The following is a 19920-nucleotide window of genomic DNA, read 5'->3' on the forward strand; positions in this document are numbered from 1 at the left end:
TAGGCTTACCATGCAACAAATCAGTTACATTAAATTCAAGTTAAATTCATTTGATGAATAAAGCTGAATGGAAGAGATGTTTCTTTTAAGTATTTAAAAAGTCAAGCTGTTTTTACAGTTTAACATTTATATATCTAAGCAAAGGTTAACTGCTGTGATCCAGATGCTTTCTGGTAGAAAATCCTGTTATCCTGTAATGTGTCATGCAATCTGACCTTCCCACAGGACTGCTGCCCCTGCACATTACACACTGACTAACAGCATGACAACAGAACTAATCACAGCCTTGTAGCTGTGGTCTGCATAATGTTCCCTCACACACACACACACACACACACACACACACACACACACAAAAGCACCTATTAGACTAGTTTTTAAATCCTTCGTCATTTTAAAATTATTCTTTAAAATTATTTCCACTGGTGTATTTAAAGTGTCGTCTCACAGTAGAGAGATGTGATATGAATTTTGATTTTTTAATGAATTTTGATTTAGAGAATCTCTTCAAAATTCATGGAATTATGAGCTGAACTCTAATTTCTTTTTATTTTGTTTCCAAGGAGCCAGACTTTCTTTTCATTTTTTAAAGCGGTCTTGAGCAAAAGTTCTCCAGGGTTTCTGAAGGTCTTTCAAAGTTTCCTTTGGACATTGGTTGCGTTTTTCCAAGCAATTCTTGTACTGAACCATGATTTTTTTTTTTTTTTTTTTTGGGGGGGGGGGGGGGGGGGGGGTTGTTTATAAAGCCTCCACTTAGCTTGTTGTGCAGTGTGGACAAGTGGAGATTAGAAGAAGTGGCAGCCCTAAAAAAAAGCTAGATAAACAGTATCTGAAAGTCATGTCCTTAAGAAACAGGGGAAAAAATCCAGCAAAGATCTGACACAGGACCTCAGAGATGCATCTGGACCCTCAGTTGATCCATATGCTGTTCACTGAAGCCTCATCAGAAATGGTGAGGGATGGCATCCCAGGTTCAGGCTGTATTTTAGCCAGGGGTGTTTGGGATCTTTTCAAAATTCATGGAATTATGAACTCAAAAATGTTTGGTCACATTTTGATCCACTATACAGTATTTGTTTGAGGATGACAATGATCCCAAACACACTGTATTAATACAGTAAAAGCATACCTGGTTAGAAAAAACCCACAATAGAGCACAAAGAGAAGCTTTGAATGTCCTTCAAGAAGCCTGGAGAACTATTCCTGAAGACTGCTTAAAGGATTTACAAGAAAGTTTGCCTAAGAAAGCTCATGCTGTGTAGAAGGTGGTCATAGCAAATATTGACTTTCAAGAGTGGTAGAATTGCTGTTTATTTGCACCTATTTCAATAAATTGTGCCACCTGTTTCTCATTTTCCTAGCGCAATATAATGAAATGGGGTTGGCTCAAGACTGAATATAATGTGTAATAGGCAGGTAATTATAATACTATCTTTCAGATTTGTAAAACCTGTCAGATCTATGAAAGCAAAACTCAGCTGGCTTGTCTGCTCGGTAAAGTGAGGCTGTGGTGTTTTGTAGGTGTATTTTTTTTTTAAACTCAGTGATCCCTGGTGTTGTTATCCTGGCAGTGCTGCTTCCATATGCTGTTTACTGTACATGTCACATGGTTAGGCCAGTGGCACTAGTTCAGCTGAGGGATGCCCCAGGTGATAAAGAGCTGTAAGCAAACAGAGGCAGATAACAACTCTACGCAAGCCTACATTCCCTGTTGGCGGTGCAGCAAACGCAACAACAATGTACACACGCCGCCATTTTTAAAAAATTTCTTTCCTCTATTTTAGAATGTGGCACAAAAAAAACATTATATTCCAAAATTCTCTCATGTGACTCTTAAAAAAAGGGCAAGTTCATTTTGTGTATTTTGAGAGTTTAAGAGGGTCATACAACATTAGAAACAATGGGCTTCATTCACACAAATCTGTGCTTAGACCACGCCAACGAATGAGTCACGCACAAATCTGGGCTGTTATGTGAAAAAATTTAGAAGTGCTTCAGAGAATCTTAAAACAGTTAAACACCCCCCCCAATAATAATAAAAACAAGAATAAGAATAGGTTCATTATTTTCCAGTTTTCCAACACATCAGCATAAACAAAATTAAGTAAAACTCAAAAATATGTGTTTTTCCTAGTCCAATAAAAGCTTTGGCATCATTTATGATGTCACAGTGTGTGTGCCAGGACATTCACTGTACTGCAACCCAAATGCAGTTATTGTAACACTTTGGAAATGTGTTCATTTTGTGGCTTCCTCCTCAGACATTTGGATTGTTTCGCGTTCTTCAGCTGTAACGTTATCATGCTTTTTTGCTTTTAGCTGCCAGGCTTCTCTTGTACCACAGCTTCTCCACTTTCACCCCTCAAGCTTGTGGTAAATGCTCTGAAAATGGAGAAATGTGGGCCTGGCAGTATGCAGATTGAAAAGCACAAGCCTATCGATTTAGAAATGATTCAGATTCACTAACAGATTCATTCACCTACAGTTGGTGATCAGGGAAAAAATAGCTGGCGTGCACATTTTTATGAGGGCTAATGTATTCCCAGCTCATGCCACTAGTATGCTTCAATAGCTCAGTTTTAGAATTGTGGGCCACTGCTAATTAGTTACAAAATTCACTAAAATATAATCAGAGCTTCATTTTCATTGTAAAGGATTAATAAAATTGTGTGTGAACATTTTTCTGCTTCTGAAGGGGCGATATTTGAGGGAAAAACCAGAATGCTCCAGGTTGAGCTTGCACACTTTCACCTCTTAGACTATGACAGTTTCCACAGGTGTCATATGGATTGCAGGACGCGTCAAATGGTTCAGAACCACTAAGTTTGCTGTTACACTCCTGTTGTTTACAAAAATGTACATATCCGCTTTCCAGGTTGGCATCCATCCACGTGTCACTACAGACTTTAAAATCAAATATATGCAAATGCTCTGTTTGCCCGGTGGATCCGGATGTGTGCGTTCAATGAGCTCACAGGAACTGGCTATATACTGGAGGATAGGATATTGTAAATCCCTGCCCGCCACCCAACTCAGTCCTGACCCAGCTCAGGCCCCACAGTGTCCACCATCAGAAAGGTGGCTTAGAACAGCTTTTTTTGGTCAGCCCCCTTTATGCTGAGTTCATCAGGCTCGTCCTCTAAACAGAGAGCCAGGGCCATTGCCTTGTGGCTCTTTCTTTCTTTTCAGGCAACAAATGTGCTAAAACAGCACTCCATAATCACTTGGCATTAGGGGCTGTTGTGTTGGGCATTAGAGGTTAGAATTGACCAGTGGGATGTTATAAAAATGAGTCTGACAAGGGAACACCAAAGCTGATGAGTCTGGATCCTGGCACTGGACGGCTAGAGGATTAGTCAGCTAACACACTGGCTGGGGCTTCTGCAGGGTCGGGTCCCATCGCATCTCATCACCACCAGGCTAGAAGCGGCCCCTGTGGCTGCCGTGTCTCCATCCGCCTCTCTGGCTGGCGTGCTAGCTTTGGTACCCATCCTCCACCGCTCTCCGTCCTCCGTTGGACCATCGTGTCTTCTTGTAGCACGGTCCTTTCACTGGAGGAGCGGTATGATGTCATAAGCTTAGGATGGGAAGGGTTAAGTGGCAGTGGAGGGGCATGATTCAGTTGAGTTCAGAGAGATTTTGGTTATCACAGGTCAGAACACTTATCAAACACACACAGACTATATTTAGTCATTTTCAAGTCCAGCTGAATGCCCTTTGTCTCTGCTGAGACTCTCGCTGAAGTGATGTGTGTCGATAAGGAGAGCGAATACACAGCAAGCTGCTCAGTTCGCTTCTCATTCTCCTAATCTACCGTATCACATTCGCATTTGAAAACGCTTAATCGGCGCTAAAAAAAAGGAGCACAAACGTTATTTTTTGCAGATGGAACTCAGATTTGATGTTCCCCTCGGTATTATCTGCCAGTCACAAGGAGAAACGCATTCACCTCGTTATCAGTGAACCATTAAATCACATTTACCGCGCAGCAACTAACCACTTCTTTTGCTTTTGAAGTTAATTCAATGGGGTTTTTTTTTTACTGAATTACAGCCGCTTTTGTCCGACAGGCACATCTCAGCCTCTCCTGCCTGTTTCTCTGGAAGCTCCTGCTGTTACCGCTTCTTTGCCCAGTGTGAGCAGCTTCATACTGCTGGAATGTAACAGTAACAGGCAGTACCATGGGAAGAGTCACCGACTGGGGGTGAGCTGCACGCCCTTTATTCAGGCCATTGCCGAGCTCACTGGACTTGAGACATTTCCTCATTCATCTTCATTTTTTTTTTGCACTGTTGTGTAGCTTGGCCCAATCTTTGTTTGTGTTACCCCACCTACTGTTCTCTACTCATCAGCTCTTATTACTTTCCCTCTTTCTGCAATAAACTTAGTCTTCACTTTTAATTTCTTTCTTTTCCTGTTACTTTTTCCTGTTTTAGCTTTCCTCTGCTCTTTTTCACTTCATAGTCCTCCTAACAAATTATTTTTTCTCTCCTTTCAGTGTCTCGCCTTTCCTTTATCAGTTTCCTTCCTCTAGAACATGGGATCTCCTCATGATTTTGTCCTGTCAGCATAATAAAGGAAGACTTTTTCTCAGTTATGATACTCTGTAAAAATGTGCAAATACTTTACTGACATAATTAGCTGGAAAGCAAACTATACTGTAGTGATCACACCTCCTAGTATGAGGTCAGACCTGGTTTTGTCTTCAGAGCTTGTCTTACAGTAACTCTTCATAGTATTGACTCAATAAGTCGCTGAATTTTCTTCCATATTGACATGACAGATGGAAGCATCACACAGTTGCTGGCGATTTGTTAGCTGCACATCCATGATGTGAATCTCCTGTTAGGGATCCATGCTTTCATGTTGTTTATGCCAAATTCTGACCCTTCCATCTAAACGTCACAGCAGAAATCAACCCTCATCAGACCACGCAACATTTTTCGACTCTTTTTCTGCCTTATTTTGGCGAGCCTGTGTGAATTACACCCTCAGCTTTCTGCCCTTAGCTGATAAAAGTGGCACCTGGTGTGGTCTTCTGTTGTTCCAGCCCATCTTCTTCAAGATTTGACTTGTGCATTCACTGATGCTCTTCTGCACACCCTGGTTGTAACTAGTGGATATTTGAGTTACTGTTGCCTTCCTATCAGCTCAAAGCAGTCTGGAACATTCCCCTCTGACCTCTGGCATAAACAAAGCATTTTTTGCCCAGAGGATTGCCACTTGCTGGATATTTTCGCTTTTTTAGACAATTCTCTGTAAATCCTAGAGATGGCTGGTTTGGATTTTCCCAGCAATTTCTGAAATACTTCTGAAATGCTCATAACAGCCCATCTGGCACCAACAACCACATTCAAAATAACTTAAATCACCTTGCTCGCTTTGAACTTCAGCAGGTCGTCTTGACACTGTGTACATGTCTAAATGCATTCAGATGTTGGCACGTGATTGGCTAGTTTGATATTTTTTTTGTTGTATGTGATAATGAACTAAAGATTTGGAGGGGGGGGGGGTCATGGTTAGTCAGACAAAGCAAATGTTAAAGACTTACTGTTCTGTGAGAAAATGAACTAGTCTCTTATCAGTTATGGCAGTTTCACATTGCTCAGAAAGAAAGTAATTATCAAATACTGATGTTTCTCTAACTCTGTATCTGTTCCTGTGATTAAAAGTGACAATTTCAGAACAGATGCTCTCATAGCAGCTTGTTCCTTTTTCTAGATACTGTATCTTTGTAAGGTAACTTTATATGGATGCAACATGTTCTTGAGAAAAAACAACCCTGAATACAAACATGTTTGTGTTCAGGGTTGTAAGTTCCCTGTTGCCATTACAAAAAGTGGTGTAACTTGCATGGCAGCATATAGAATATCTTTTCTTTTGGTCAGCCAGAAAAGTTAAACAGTTAGATGGAGTGAGTGGATCCATTCCTTTCAACTGTGTCTTATACACAAATACATAAACACATAGAGACAAACAGTGAAATGACACTAAATGCCTAAAACCTGGTCCTTAAAAGCCTTTATTTACTTCTTTGTTTTAAAAATACTGACTTACTGACTTGTTTTTATGTTTTCTAAAGCATCGGTATTGAGTTTCAGGTTTACATGAGCGACTGTTGGATAGCAGCAAAGTAAATCTTCTTTCTAACAGAGGTTAGTTGTGTTCACACAGCCTGAAATGTGCAGTTGCCCCCTCTGTTAGCCTTGTAAGTCTTCACTCTTCCTTGAAAATCAATTACATGCCACTTAGAGTATGTGTCAAATGGCATTTTGGTGCCTGCTGCCCGCTGTCAACACAGTAACTTGAGCTGCAGCTGTTGGACTTACTAAGACATAATCCTGACTCTCAGTTTAAGTGGGGCAGATTTGGAGGTCTTGTCTCCAAAGCTGCCTATTTATTAAGAAGGAGATTCAACACATGCGTGGCCTCCGACATATGTTGACACGCTGACATTTGCACGCGCGCAAAGTCACTGCCTTTTGGAGAGCAAGACATCCTTCGCTTGGCATCACTTCTGATCTGTAGCCAACGGTTATTGGCACGCTGAAAATGTTCGGAGAGTACTGCATTTTTCTTTAATTTGGCTGAATAGAAACACACTGGTTCTGGCATAAAAGTGCAAAGTCAAAGTAGTGACGCTGGCTGCGCAGTGTTGAAGTCATGCTCCTGTTTAGACAGGCAATGGAGCGGTTCAGATACATTATATATTCAAAGCAAACGCAGACCTTTTATGGCCACATGTAACAATTCTCAGCTGTTAGGTTTCAATACAGAAAACAATACATTTCTGAAAAAAACATAAAGTGAAGCTGACTTCAGGATGGAGAAGGTCACCAGGAAAGTAACCAGCTGTGTGTTGATGCCTGCTGACTGCAGACTCATATGTTGACATATGATGTTCTGCCCTGCTTCACCTAAAGTTGTTAGGATGAATTACAGATATATTGTAATAATATAGCTGTTGTATTGTTTCATATCCAGCTTGGTAGAATAATGCACGAGCAAAGGAAAAAGTCTCATTATCCTAATGCTTCTTGATTTGAATGTATTTCTATTTGTGTTGTGATTTATGATGATAAAGAAAATAAACTTTGCACAGTACACATTTTTTTTCTGGACTGTTATTATAGCCTGAGGTGAGCCTTTATTGGAATTGATGGCGGACAGTTTAACTGCTCCTTTTATTACACCCCTTAACCCTGTGGTCTGTGGTGATATGCAGAAACAGTATGGGATAATTGCTATATTTTTCTGCGAGGCTAAAATTGAACTAATAGCACGTCTCTGACACCAGTGCCACTGTTTGGCTGTTTTATTTTTGTAATTTAGACCCGGTAAAGCCTTAAAAGAGAAATTTACTACATTGACATAATGGTTTGCGGTGTAACCTCCAGCTGACAAGCACCTTCTGGAAGAACTCTGGCTGAAGGAAAGGTGAATGTCCTCTTGTCATGGTAACAAATTATGTGGGCTGAGGAAGCTAAGCGTGCAAAATATTGTGACACATTCATTCTGTGACCTTGAGCACAGGTAAACATCGGCCATACTTGACAACTTTATCAAACTGTTTGCGGGAATTGCTTCCAGAATTCCTGGACTAGTCAACAGTGGTTTTAGGGCTTGCAGTGGCAAATATTAAGACCATTCACGGTTCCCAATGTGTATGTAATGTGAGGATTTTCAGTAGTTCACTGCACTAATGCACTGTTAACTCAGAGTTTTCCCTTTTTAAGCACTTTCTCTCTGCAGCTCCACTGTTATAAAAGATCACCGAAAGTTTCCATTTTACAGACTCGTGCATGTTTTCTTTGAATTTATGTATTTTTTCTGTACCTATTCTCACTCCCTTAACATATTTTTGAGTTTCTTTTATCTCCCGTAACAAAGGAGCTTGGAAAACTCTTATACCATGTCAGCAGATTTCATGCACCAAGCTGTAACCTAGTGCGCCTTAGTGTGTAAGTGGGTGATAAAAATCACATACAGCTGCAGCCAAGGTGAAAGTTATTTGACACGCTTCTGTGATTTTTTTCTTACTTGCTCTTTTCCCTATTTTTTTTTCTTTTGTACAAGTTGCTTTATTTTATTATCAGCCTGCATGGATTGTGGTATGAAATTTTGGAAAAACACTCGGCACTTTGTATCTGCGTAATGATTTGGAGGCCACACTGGCTTGGCACAGGCGCACTGTAATCCATTTATCTTAACAAACAAATTGGACTGGGTAGCAACAAAGTGCTGCTTGAAGTTGCATTTGCATTGTATGCCAGAGCAACAATGAAAGGAAAAGCTTGAATTGTTGTTCATGAGGTATTTACCGGGAAATCACACACAGACACACACACACCGAGACACAAACACACACACTAGATTGAGCTGAGAGAATTGCAGCATGAGATTTGACATGTTTTCAATTTATTGTCTCATTCTGCAGCAAACAGTGGGGCTGTCACGTGGATGTAAAGCAAGACGTAATGGCTTAGTTTCAGTAACAGATTTGTAAAGCACGCGAGTGTTAACGGGTGTGGCCCACACACTACACAGAAATAGTGATCTGACAGTCTGCATTTAGGTTTTTGAGGGGAAGAAAATCTTATCACCCTGCTGAATGGTTATTTGATAGACCTGCAATGAGGCTTAACTTTGGCCATCCCTTGCTGAGCTGCTGTACTGCAGGTATTTACTGAGAAGCAGAGTGAAGTTCAGCCAGGTTCACTGCAGCACCGCTTCTGCTCTCCAGCTATAAAAGGCACAGCAGCTCCTGTCTGATGAGAAGAGAGAAAGAGGAAAACTTTCTTGGTTGGTTGATCACAGGCTGCCTCTTGGAGTAAATGTTTTCAGAAGATTAAAAGGAGCCAGCTTCACTACTATCAGCCACTGACCCACCGTGGTAAATTTAGTACTCCAAAAGCTTCTTTTTTTTCTTCCCTTCATCACAAGAAGAAGTGGAACTAAGTGTCGCTCGAAATAACAGCACTTCAGACTGTTCTCGCGCACGCTAACTTCCACTGTGGTTGTGAATGATTTGGATAAAAATATATATATAACTGACAATGGCAGGGACGACAAGCCAGCTGCTTTTAAAAATAATGCCATTCTCGGTTCGGTTTATCTGTGCAAAGCTCCTCCAAAATAATGTGTGCTGTATGTAATCGGGCTTGATTGATGACTCATGAAAGAAGGGCCGCATGACTGGTCGCGTCAACAGGTTTAGAGGCTATGAGCGTGAACTCCTCGGCACTGTGTGTCCTCTGCAAGAACCCTTTTCTGACATGTGGTGAGATATCAGCTCAGATAATGAAAGGCTTTGGGCAGTTTGTTATACTATTGTTTTTTTTACCCCGTGTTTTGAATTATCTGCATAGTGGAATGTCTGTTTTTGATTTTCATGGTTTTATGGATCAATAAATTTGATCTTGGAGATCAAACTATTTTTTATGACATGTTAAATCCATGTTTCTTGAATTCCTGAGCCCACATGTGTGAGCGTGTGCCCATGGGTCTGGTGGACACACAGCATCATTAGGTTTTGACTACAATTGAAGGATAAGAATTTATTTAAAGTTCCTATCCTTAAATTTCCTAATTTCCTTTAGTTTAACTCTGTACTTCTAGATTCACGGTGTCTATGTGAGTGTGTGTGTGTTGCACTTCTTGCACTCAATGGCATGTGTACTTTGTCTTCTTGTCCTACTTGACTACACAAAGGCTACATTGCAGCACTTCATTTTGTTGCTACTGGCTGAAACCTTGAATGATGAGAGCAGTTAGTGCAAGAATAACGCCTCTCTCTTCCTCTCTCTGTCTCTCTCTCTTTCTCACACACACACACACACACACACACGCACGCGCGCGCGCGCGCGAGGAGGGAAAGGTAGGAGGGAAACTGAGAGAACAGCAAATACTTTTATGTTATTTTCACCTAAAATTTCTTACGACATATGACACGCAATCTAAATGTGTAATGAACAGACACTTTGAACTTTTTTCTATATGAATGACAGAAATGAACCCAGGCCCAAGTATTTGGTTAAGAAGAGAATTCATTGAATAAGTTCTTGTTTCACTAAACACTGAAATCAAATCCCACAATCTTGAACTCCACACAAAGCTTAAGTCCTCACAAACCCTGAGCAATATTGATCTAGAAGGTCAGGAGTGCATTGGTGAGATGCCTACTAATCCTGTCATATGATCCTAATCTGGTTAAAAACAATTGACCTCTTACCAGAAATGTGACATTATATGCTGATCATTACTGATTCATACCACACCCCTTTCCCCTTGTACTTTTTTTCTTCTTCTTTTATAAAATCCAGTTGAAAAGTATATTTAAAGTATAAAACTGCAACTGATTGGATTGTAAACTAATCTCACTGAAAAATCTCACTGAAAAAGCAACACACACAGTTGTGTGTAATAATTAAAAAAAATATGATACCTGCATATTGACAGTTTTATTATTGTCAAAGCTGAGGATTAGCTATACTTCACTTGTGTGACATAGAGAACTTCGGTTGCTCTTGTCTGTCCAGAAGGTTTCTATTAGCATAAAGAAACAAAGAAACCCGTGCTGGATCTGCAGAGCAGCCTTGAGTCAACAGAGAGCAGGAGGGATCAGATGGCCTCTCAGAGACTCCTAACTCAGGACAGATGAAAACAGGGAGTCAACATCTGCTTAGGAGCTTTCTCCCGTGTTAAACAACTGGTATAGATCAAACATTGCATTCTTCTTTATTCATCATAGTGTAATTCAGTGCCTCGATGTTTGTAGGTGCATCTACATCCGGTTTTACATTTTTGGGGTGTGCGGTGCACATTAAGCGGTTTCACTCTACATTAGGCTTTTCGCTGCAGGAGCGGCAGGGTTGAGTGAACCTTGTGATGTGCTCCAGCCGAATGCAGGTCTGCATGTTCGCTTTTGTTTTCCATGTGCCTGCTCTTCCATGAGCGCACCTGAGCTTTGAAGCTGCCTGTTGTCCAAAAAGAGCTACATCTCCTAGCTTGTGTGTGTGTGTGTGTGTGTGTGTGTGTGTGTGTGTGTGTGTGTGTGTGTGTGTGTGTGTGTGTGTGTGTGTGTGTATTTGTGAGAGTGAGAAAGAAAAAATAGAGATGGGATCAGGGATGCAAGCATAGAGGACAAAGATAGCTTTGATCACACGTGTCACTAATGTCCCGATCCTCTCTGTAAGAACATCTGAGGTACCATCACAGCTGCTGATGAGAGTGAGCTGCGAGCAGCAGAGGAATTACTTCTGGTTTTTTGTCAGTTTAGTGCCATTTTTAAAGGCGGTTAGTTGTATTTTTTTTTTCAAATTGCCTATTTTGATTTTAAATTATTGTTAGTTGACACCTGAGTGACCATGTTAAACATCCTGCTGTCTGCCCTGATGGATCCTGACAGGCGTTTAAGGAGCTTCAGGAGGAGCGAGCGACTTGCATCCATACTAGTACGTATGCCCTGGTTTAAATGGGGTTTTTTTCTGCCTGTTTTGTGCATGCACTTTTGCAAGACTGTTGTAAAAACGTTACCAGGAATCTTTTCCTTTAATATACTTTAAAAGTGGTCATGTGTGTCCCTGTGTTAATTGGGGCTGCAGGTTTTAGAGTTCTTTGTCTGTGTTGATCCTCTTCTCAACTTGACCTAGCCTTTTCCAGTGGTGACCATTTACTTGCAGTCTTCAATATATAACCTGACACTTCTGCTTGGTGGTATTTTTTTTCCTTGTTGGATTAGATCTGGTGGAATTAACTCCTTAGACCACCTACACTGTCTCCAAACCCTCCTCCACGTTTGAGGCACAGAGGAAGTGATCATTAGAGGAGCTAGATTGGGGGATGAGATTGCTCGGTTTGTTTGGAAAAAGACAGGGTGTGTCTTTGTGTTTATATGCTCCTCTTCACGTTCACCGTATGGCTGGACACTGAAAACTTAGTTGTGTGCCACTGCTTCGTCATCTCTTCTCCTCTAGCCTATTTTAATATTTCAAAGGCCATTGTTTGCTGGAAAGAGAAGTAAACTGTGAAACAGTGCAAACTGAGATTGTTGCATCCTGAGGGCGGGTTCTGGTTTAGGAAGTCATAGAAATTTCACTGCATTGGCTTTTGGGGTTTCCTGTGAGGTGACTTATCAACCGCAAACACCGGCTGTACCTATACGTGCTTTTAAATACGGTCTCCCTATTTAGTTTATCGACTCATTTTGTAATCTGCCAAGCTAACTGCCCCAATACGACCCACAAAAACACAAAGGACAGGGGATAGAGTCTCGATCATTCCTTATGCAACTAACTTTAGATATTCTGCTCACGTTGTTTTGCTCTAAGGGCAGGCATCCCGTGGCCTATTTTTTTCCACGCCGATATGCGGTGAATTTCACTTCTCTAAACAAAAAGGCCCAAAAGGTGTATTTATAAACAGAGTGCAAGCTGCGATTTCCCTCTCCTACAAAATTAAGATTTGGAAGGCTGCAGTAGTCCTTGTGTAATAAACCATTCCCTTCGTCACACAGGGAAAGTGAGCATTCAGCATCAGCAGGGACAGCGGCGTCGCTTCTCCTCATTGTATCCCGGACTGTTAATTCCAAGCGATAGTGGGGGTGTGCACTTTATCGGCAGCGGTAAAAGTAGATTCAGAACAAGAATAAAAACAAAAACACGATGAGGTAATAATATACGGATGAGTAAAGTTTAACAGGAAAATGATGATAGGATGGTCATAAATAAAGTAAATGGGCGATGCCTCTGTTTTCCCCCTGAACTCACACCCCTACTTAGGCGCAATGGTCCGCTCCGTACAGAGACGACACGGCCGTTGCTCAGTGAGCGGAGAGCAGGGAAAGGTTTACTCAGCCTGCCATTGCTGCACACCGTCCTGGTGATGCCTACTCTTTCCAACTTTTCATCCAGAGGTTAGCGACAGAAATACCAAAGTAAGGAGGTCTTGTTTGGGTCGTACTTTCCTTTTTTTCTCCATCCCCACAACCCACACTTCTTCCATGACTTTGTACCCGAGTGGACTAACGATTCTGGTGGCGAAGATAAGATAATGAACTTTAGACTTTCCACACGGCTATTCGTGGCGTTTCCCGTCGTCCTGGATCAAATAAAATAACAACGTAGCCCGGCGTGGCGGCAGCTGGGCGAAAAGTGAACTGGACTGGAGGGAAAATAGCGCACTCAGCCAAGTGATTATCAAAACAGAGACAGGGACAACTTTTAAGCTGCCACTTTTCAACCGGAATAGCGGGGGAAATGACCTCCAGAGCTTCAAATAAGGTGGGTACCTGGCAGGGGAAAAAAAATCTTGTGTGGACATTATGCTGCTGGCTTATGTAACGCGTATGATATACTGGAAGGCTAGCACGGGCCAAAATACAAACAAAGGTGAATTTTCCAGCCAATCAGCTGTTTATAAGTTTGTAGAATATCAGTAGGCTTGTGGTAGTGAAGGATGCTTAGTGGTGGTGGTGGTGGTGTTTTCATCTGTGTGTGTGTGTGTGTGTGTGTGTGTGTGTGTGGCTCAGAGGGTGTTTTGAAATCCACACCTTGTAACACAGCCTGCAAGCAACTATGCAGTTTCTAGTGAGCTAGATTAAAATAATCTGTCTTTTATTGATTGTCAGTGTTAAATCGCCTGGTGGTTTTTATACCATGTCTCAGCTGAGCTACCTGTTGATTTTTAGTCCTCATTTTATTAAAAGGGTGGCAGGAAATCCCCATGGATATGAAAAGTAAGTGAGCCTCTGAGGCAGGAATTCTGCTACGGGATCTTCCTTTCTTTACATTTCAGAGACCCAAGAATGGATCAGACCACAAAGTACATTGAGTTTGTGGGGGATTTAACACTACACTTTTAGGAAACGCCCGCAAAACTGTCAGTATTGCTGCAAAGATGATGAAAACACCACTTTCCATAAGTAAGAAGCAATCTTATTGTAGGTGGTCTAACTCTAAATTAAGTTGATTGTACTGGGACGTCCCATAGCATGCCTCTCAGGTCCCTGCTGTGTGTAATTATCCATTCATCTGTCTAAATATCTGCTAAGCCTTGATAATTTCCTAGTTTATATAAAATGTAAGCTGTGTACTGATGGTATGATGTATACCAGGCGTTTATTAGCAAAACAGTTACACACATGTGATTGTGCTGTTTTATAAACCACTTGTATTTTACTCATGTCTAAATAAAAAAAAAAAAATTCTGGAAAGAGAATTTAAGTAGATTAGACCTCATGTTGGCTCTAAAACACCTCCCGACGATTATGTAGTCTTTTGTCTTTTAGGGTTTTACTGTTTATTAGTTTTTTCCTCACTTTGACGAGTTAGGAATGTGCTGTGTTTGTCTATCACAAGTAGTGAGATTCAGGTTTGGGCGGTTGTTCCAGTCAGACGAAACCTCCTCCCTCATGCGAGCTGATGACGACATGCTGTACTGTATCTTATGGCTGTAGTCACACCTTCTCATACAACTCACTACTGAGTGATACTTGAGGCTGGTAATGAGCCCGCTGTGGTTAATATGCTGATTGGTGTAAAATTAGCTCTTCAGTCTTCAGTTGTTCTCTGTCTCTTGGGGAATCTGTGCTGAAACGCTGACTTTTACTACAGCAGGTAGGACTGTCTGTTTAAAGTGAAACTACCATCACGATGGCAGTTTCAGCTGGTTACTTTTAGCACCCTGCTAGATCACAAGCAGCCAGTTTCACTGTTTAAACTCAGATAGACCAAAAAGGGAAGAAAATATCTTTTGTTTAGCTGTAACATGATTGCTAACTTAATTAAACTAGCTAACATTTTCTTTATATATTTGTGAATAAAAGCTTTTCTGTGCTGTCTGGAAAAAGTGTTAGCATTAGTAGTTAAGCAACAATAGCCCACAACCACTCCTATTATGGAATGACTATAGGTTTAGTAACACTGGTAAAGGCGGGAACTGAAGAACCACAGTTGTCTGACCATTACACGTAGTAAGGGCAGGTTGGTTGATTATTTCACTAGATGGTCAAGCTTGTTACCTTTGATAGTTGGCACCAGTGGATAAAAGCTGGTGTGGCCAAACTGTCATGCCACGCCAGTATTATTCATATTTTCCTTGTTAGAGCTACAGTTTTACATAGCCACCCTCTCTCTGCATGCCAGTGCCTTAACATTTTAGTTGGAAAGTAGGATAGATGTTTTGTATTGTATTGTCATCTAGAAGATAAAAATGGGCTGTGGCAGAATGAAATGCAAGATAAACACAGATGCCCATTTTAAAGAAAGCGAGTGTGTAGACTTGCTAGCACTGCAAACGTTAGCCACACTTTTTTTGTGTTTTCTTATTTTCAGACTAGTCAGTTAGCCTCCTGTTTCATTATCTATGTAGTTGTTGGGACAGTTTCCAGTTGATGCTGTTGAACAATTCTCCAGTTCATGGCTCAGTTTGATGAATTGGTGTAATTTAACACTTTCTAGTTATGGGAAGCAGGGATGGGTATGTAAAACAAAAATACTGTTAGATTTTTACTGGAAACTGCTTGACTTTTCTTGGAAGATCACCCTCACGTAGTTTTGGTACAGTTGCGACATGCTTGTTTAATCTGACGTAGTTTGCAGGGGGCTCGTTACTGTTTATTATTTAAAGAGTTCTTTGTGGCTGTAGTCATCTTTGGCTTTGCATGTTTTTCCTGTTTGTTCAGTATTGTCTAATCGCAACAGCTAACACGTTTTATCAGTTTCATGCCTGGTACTTGAAAGTACATTCTTTTTAAAAGGTTGTTGTTCAACAAAAATCTTCTTAGGTGCCTTATCACCCATTACATCCTATCATGCGGAGGTAAAAAAAAAAAAAAAACAACAACACAAAAAACAGCTTAAAAAAACAGGATACAATTTTGTAACTTAATTAATATTTTTGTGTTCAAAACTCATGCCAGAAACAATCCCTAATGGGAAGGTTATGTTTCAGCTTTGGATAACTGTTCACACTTACTTCTCAAAACCAAGGGTCTTCTTTTCAAATTCAAGAAACGGAGCCAAAAAAAAACCCCAAACATTTTTTTTTTAAAAATTACATCTTCCACTGTCAATAATAAAACTTATACCTTCTGTTTGACCGTGCTAACATTCCTGTATTCCTGCTGTTAGCTGTGCTCTTAACGTTATTTGCAGTCCAGCATCAATAGCCACATGTTAACTCCCACTGATGAGTAGTGCTGGATTCCTATGCCACACCGGTATTTGTCACAGTCCACAGAATTCCACAGTTGATGATCAACTGTAATAAAATGTTGTGGTGCATTGTTTCTGGAATAGAGTTACATATGTGGGTGTGTTGGCCTCATGTCTCAGAGGTCACTGGTGTTATTGCACAATACTGTCCACTGCTAGTGTGCCATTGGGTTAGTGTGATTTATTATAAGCATTTAACTTCCACTCAGTTGTTATAAGGATATTAGAGTGAATAGGAGTAAAGCCTTTTATCTAGCCTAATCTTAGTTCAAGCTGCTTTTCAGTTTGTTTTGGTAGATCTGCAGAATAAAATAACAGTTTGGGGAGAATATGTCTCTGTCATAAGACTGAAAGGGAAACTTCTTTCCATTGGGTGCCAAAGGTCATGTTGTGGCACTGGGAAGAGAAAAGAAACTATATCTGGCTGCGTTTGTTTCCAGAATTTAGTGAAAAGTGTTTAAGTAATGATTTTAAGACTAGACTTGTCATACCTAGCATTTATGGATTTTCATTAAATCACTATGTAATATAATCAGTCATTTAACTGATATCTAACTACTTGAAAATGAATACACGTTAATCCAGCGAGGAGTTGGCCTTAACTTTCCTTCACTACACTAAATGTTGGCCTCATTCTGTGTGTTTGGCCTTCAGTCATCCCTGTTCACTTCTTTGAATGTACCACAAGAGATGCAGTTTAGAGAAACAGCCATCCCTCTGGCTTTTTAGACGGCTGTGTTTTGAGTAGACGGACTGAAATAAATGGAAATTACGTTTGGATGGAGGAGGTTGTATTAATTAGAGTTGCACAGCGGGCCAAGAACAGCCTCTGTTTTGCTTTGATGATTACACATCTCCATTTACATCACTGAAGGAGGGAAATGCAATTAGACAAGCAAGTGCTAAAGAGAGAAAAAGAGTCCTGATGATGTTTTTTGTCATGTGTCTTAAGCTCTCCATCTTTTTGAAGAACTGGGGCTTATATGGCAAGTGATTAATATATCAGCCCTTGTGTCGCCTTGTGTCTTTGACACAGAGTTGCACCACGAGTTTATTCATTATTTATCCAGGTTTTTGCAGATACACTTCTATGAAGATTTCACACAGCTTTTGTTGTCCCCTAACAAGTGTGAACAAATAAAAACTCCCAAAATATTTTTAGGAATATCCATGAAGACTGGACATTGTTCAAAACAGATGTGGTCACATGATAGAATAGATATTTGTACATGCAGATGCGTTTACACATGTTTGTCATTGCATACAGAGCCTGTTTTGCACAAATGCTGGGCGTTGTGGACGCCCACTCGCCCACTCTTGGTCTCACTGAAGGTCATTTTGAGATCTGCACATGACAAAGAGTGATGAGTGGAGGGTGGGTCCTGCCTTTCTGCTGTCTGAGTACGCAGCAGCTCTGCGATCTTTTGAGAACCTCAAAGGAGACCAAAATCCCAAACACACCTACAGATGGGTCTTTGATTAGCTCTTGATTCAAAGTCCTGTCTCAGCCCTTTTAAGAGCAGGTCTAAGCTGTCTTTGTATAGGATGAGAGGGATGCCAGTTGAAGGCAGCAGCCGGGAGGTTGTTGGTGCAGCTGGACTTCAGTTATTTTGTGTTTTGTTTGTTTTTTGGCTAATTTGTCCCCGGCTGGGACCAATCTAAACATGCTTTTTTGTCTGGGACAAATGTTTAGGCATTGATCCATGAAAAAAGACACAATGTAACTTTTAAAACACACGCAGCGTAAACTTACTTTAAGAGAGGTTATGTTGCAGAAGAGCCAGATAGTGAACTGTTATGCTGTAGGCATCACCTCGTGCCGTACTTTAAGTAAACGCACTAAAAGAAAGCAGCTGCTTGTGATGTTTCAACATCAGGGGACTCGAAAGTGTGGCAGTTATCAAGGATATCTGACCTGCTTATCCTTTCATCTCTGGAGGGAAATCCAGGGCAGATACACACAGCAGGGGGCAGGTGGATAGCAGAGAGAGAAAGAGAGAAGGAAAACAGAAAATGCCTTCTGAGGGAGGAGGGGTTATCGGAGGAGTGAAATGGAGAAAAGGAAGGAGCGGGAGGGAGAGATGCACCGGCTATAATCTGAGTCACATGGCAGATCTTAAAAGACTGCTTCTGTCTTCTATAATCGTGGCATTATAACTTTAGTCTAGCCCATTAATATCTGCTTTGATTGAATTCAAATGCAACATTAAAATAGAGGGAATAAATTGAATTTCCCAGTGTGGGCCAGAGGCTTTTGTGGCATAGCACTAGTAGTAGTTTCGCAAAACAGTCCACACATTTAGTTTAATGCATTGCATTACAGTTGATGCTGTGCTCTGTCTTGAGATGGATGTTGTGAAACTGGCGAACAACAGAGTAATGATCAGTAATCCTATGTTGACTGGAATTACAAAAAACCTTAAATGTTAAATACCACTAACACTCCTTGTTAATTCTTAGTTTTTTCTCATGCAGTATGAATATAAGCATTTCTGTCTCTTTTCCATGGATGTGATTGCTTCACTGAGACATCAGTGTGAATCCTTGCAGTTTACTAAATGAGCGCACCACATCCTTGGATGTGATTGTTCCATAACTGACTGGGCTGAAAACTGAAGTGTGTGTGTGTGTGTGTGTGTGTGTGTGTGTGTGTGTGTGTGTGGTGTTGTACAAGCTCGTTGTTTCATGCAAAAAAGATCATAGCAGGGGTCTGCCCAGGAAGTTTAAACCTTGCTTCAGTTATGACGAGCTTTAATGTTAAGTTTAAATGTCATGTAGCTCCCTCTGGAAGATAGACTTGTTCATTCGCAGTTGTAATGTCATCTAGGGCTGTGGGAATAAAATAATTCACCACCTGTCTCGTACCTGCTAATACCAGTGATTGAGATTCAAATTTCTCTGTTGTTACTCTTTGATAGTTTCTTGTTCCTTACTATAAAGCCCATCCAGCCAAGCAAGGACCACTCCAAGCCGGCCCTACGTCCTTTCTGGCAGGGCAGTGCAGTGCAGGACTCCGCAGGGATTTATCATTCCCGCTACAGGCATAAGGGATTTAACACTGTGTGTGTGTGTGTGTGTGTGTGTGTGTGTGTGTGTGTGTGTGTGTGTGTGTGTGTGTGTGTGTGTGTGTGTGTGTGTGTGTGTGTGTGTTTGAGAGAGAGACAGAGTGAGAGCAAGAGAGAGACGATGAGAGAGAGGAAGAGGGGAGGTACAAGAGAGAGTGCATGTGGCAGCCGTGGCTCAGCTGGTTAGGGGAGAGAGAAAGAGACTGGAACAGATTCATCCCAAGGCTTGTTGCCCTACATGCCTACACACACACACACACACACACACACACACACACAATCTCTCTCTCGCTCTTTTACTTTCTGTCTCTGCCTGCCGTGTGTTCATTTGCTTATCTTCCACAGTGTTGGGAGCACTGCACTGTCTTTTCATTTTGGCAGCCGGTTGCCCGCCTATGGAAGACACTTTCTGCAGCTTAAGCTCAAATTTTGGAATAATCAGATGTCAGAATTGATCCTCATGAATTTGCTTTTTTAAAATTTAACAAACTGTTTGTATAAAAAAGGTTCAGCGTTCATACACTAGTCTAATATCAACACACATTCTGCCTGCTAGTGACATATTAGCTCAGAATTGGTATTATATATTCACCGAATCATCCTCAGCTGTCACTGCTGTTCTCCCTCAACTCTCCCATCAG

At 41.1% G+C, this 19920-nt stretch overlaps 1 protein-coding gene across 13 annotated transcripts in view; it reads left to right on the top strand.

Moving 5' to 3' along the window:
* tjp1a (tight junction protein 1a) overlaps positions 1-19920 on the top strand; it is a 100022-nt gene that overhangs the window by 38786 nt on the left and 41316 nt on the right. The window contains exon 1 of one of the 13 annotated variants that reach the window (XM_040012005.1): positions 11130-11453. The exons of 10 other annotated variants lie outside the window; for them this stretch is intronic. In XM_040012005.1, the coding sequence (XP_039867939.1) occupies positions 11367-11453 (87 nt within the window). In that variant the 5' untranslated portion in view covers positions 11130-11366. Of the gene's footprint in view, positions 1-11129; positions 11454-12479; positions 13281-13311; positions 14616-19920 lie in introns of those variants that run through there. 2 more of the 13 variants (XM_040012007.1, XM_040012009.1) reach the window with 2 other exon arrangements.

The sequence above is a fragment of the Simochromis diagramma genome, unplaced genomic scaffold (assembly GCF_900408965.1).
Source record: "Simochromis diagramma unplaced genomic scaffold, fSimDia1.1 OVJJ01000603.1, whole genome shotgun sequence".
NCBI lineage: Eukaryota > Metazoa > Chordata > Actinopteri > Cichliformes > Cichlidae > Simochromis > Simochromis diagramma.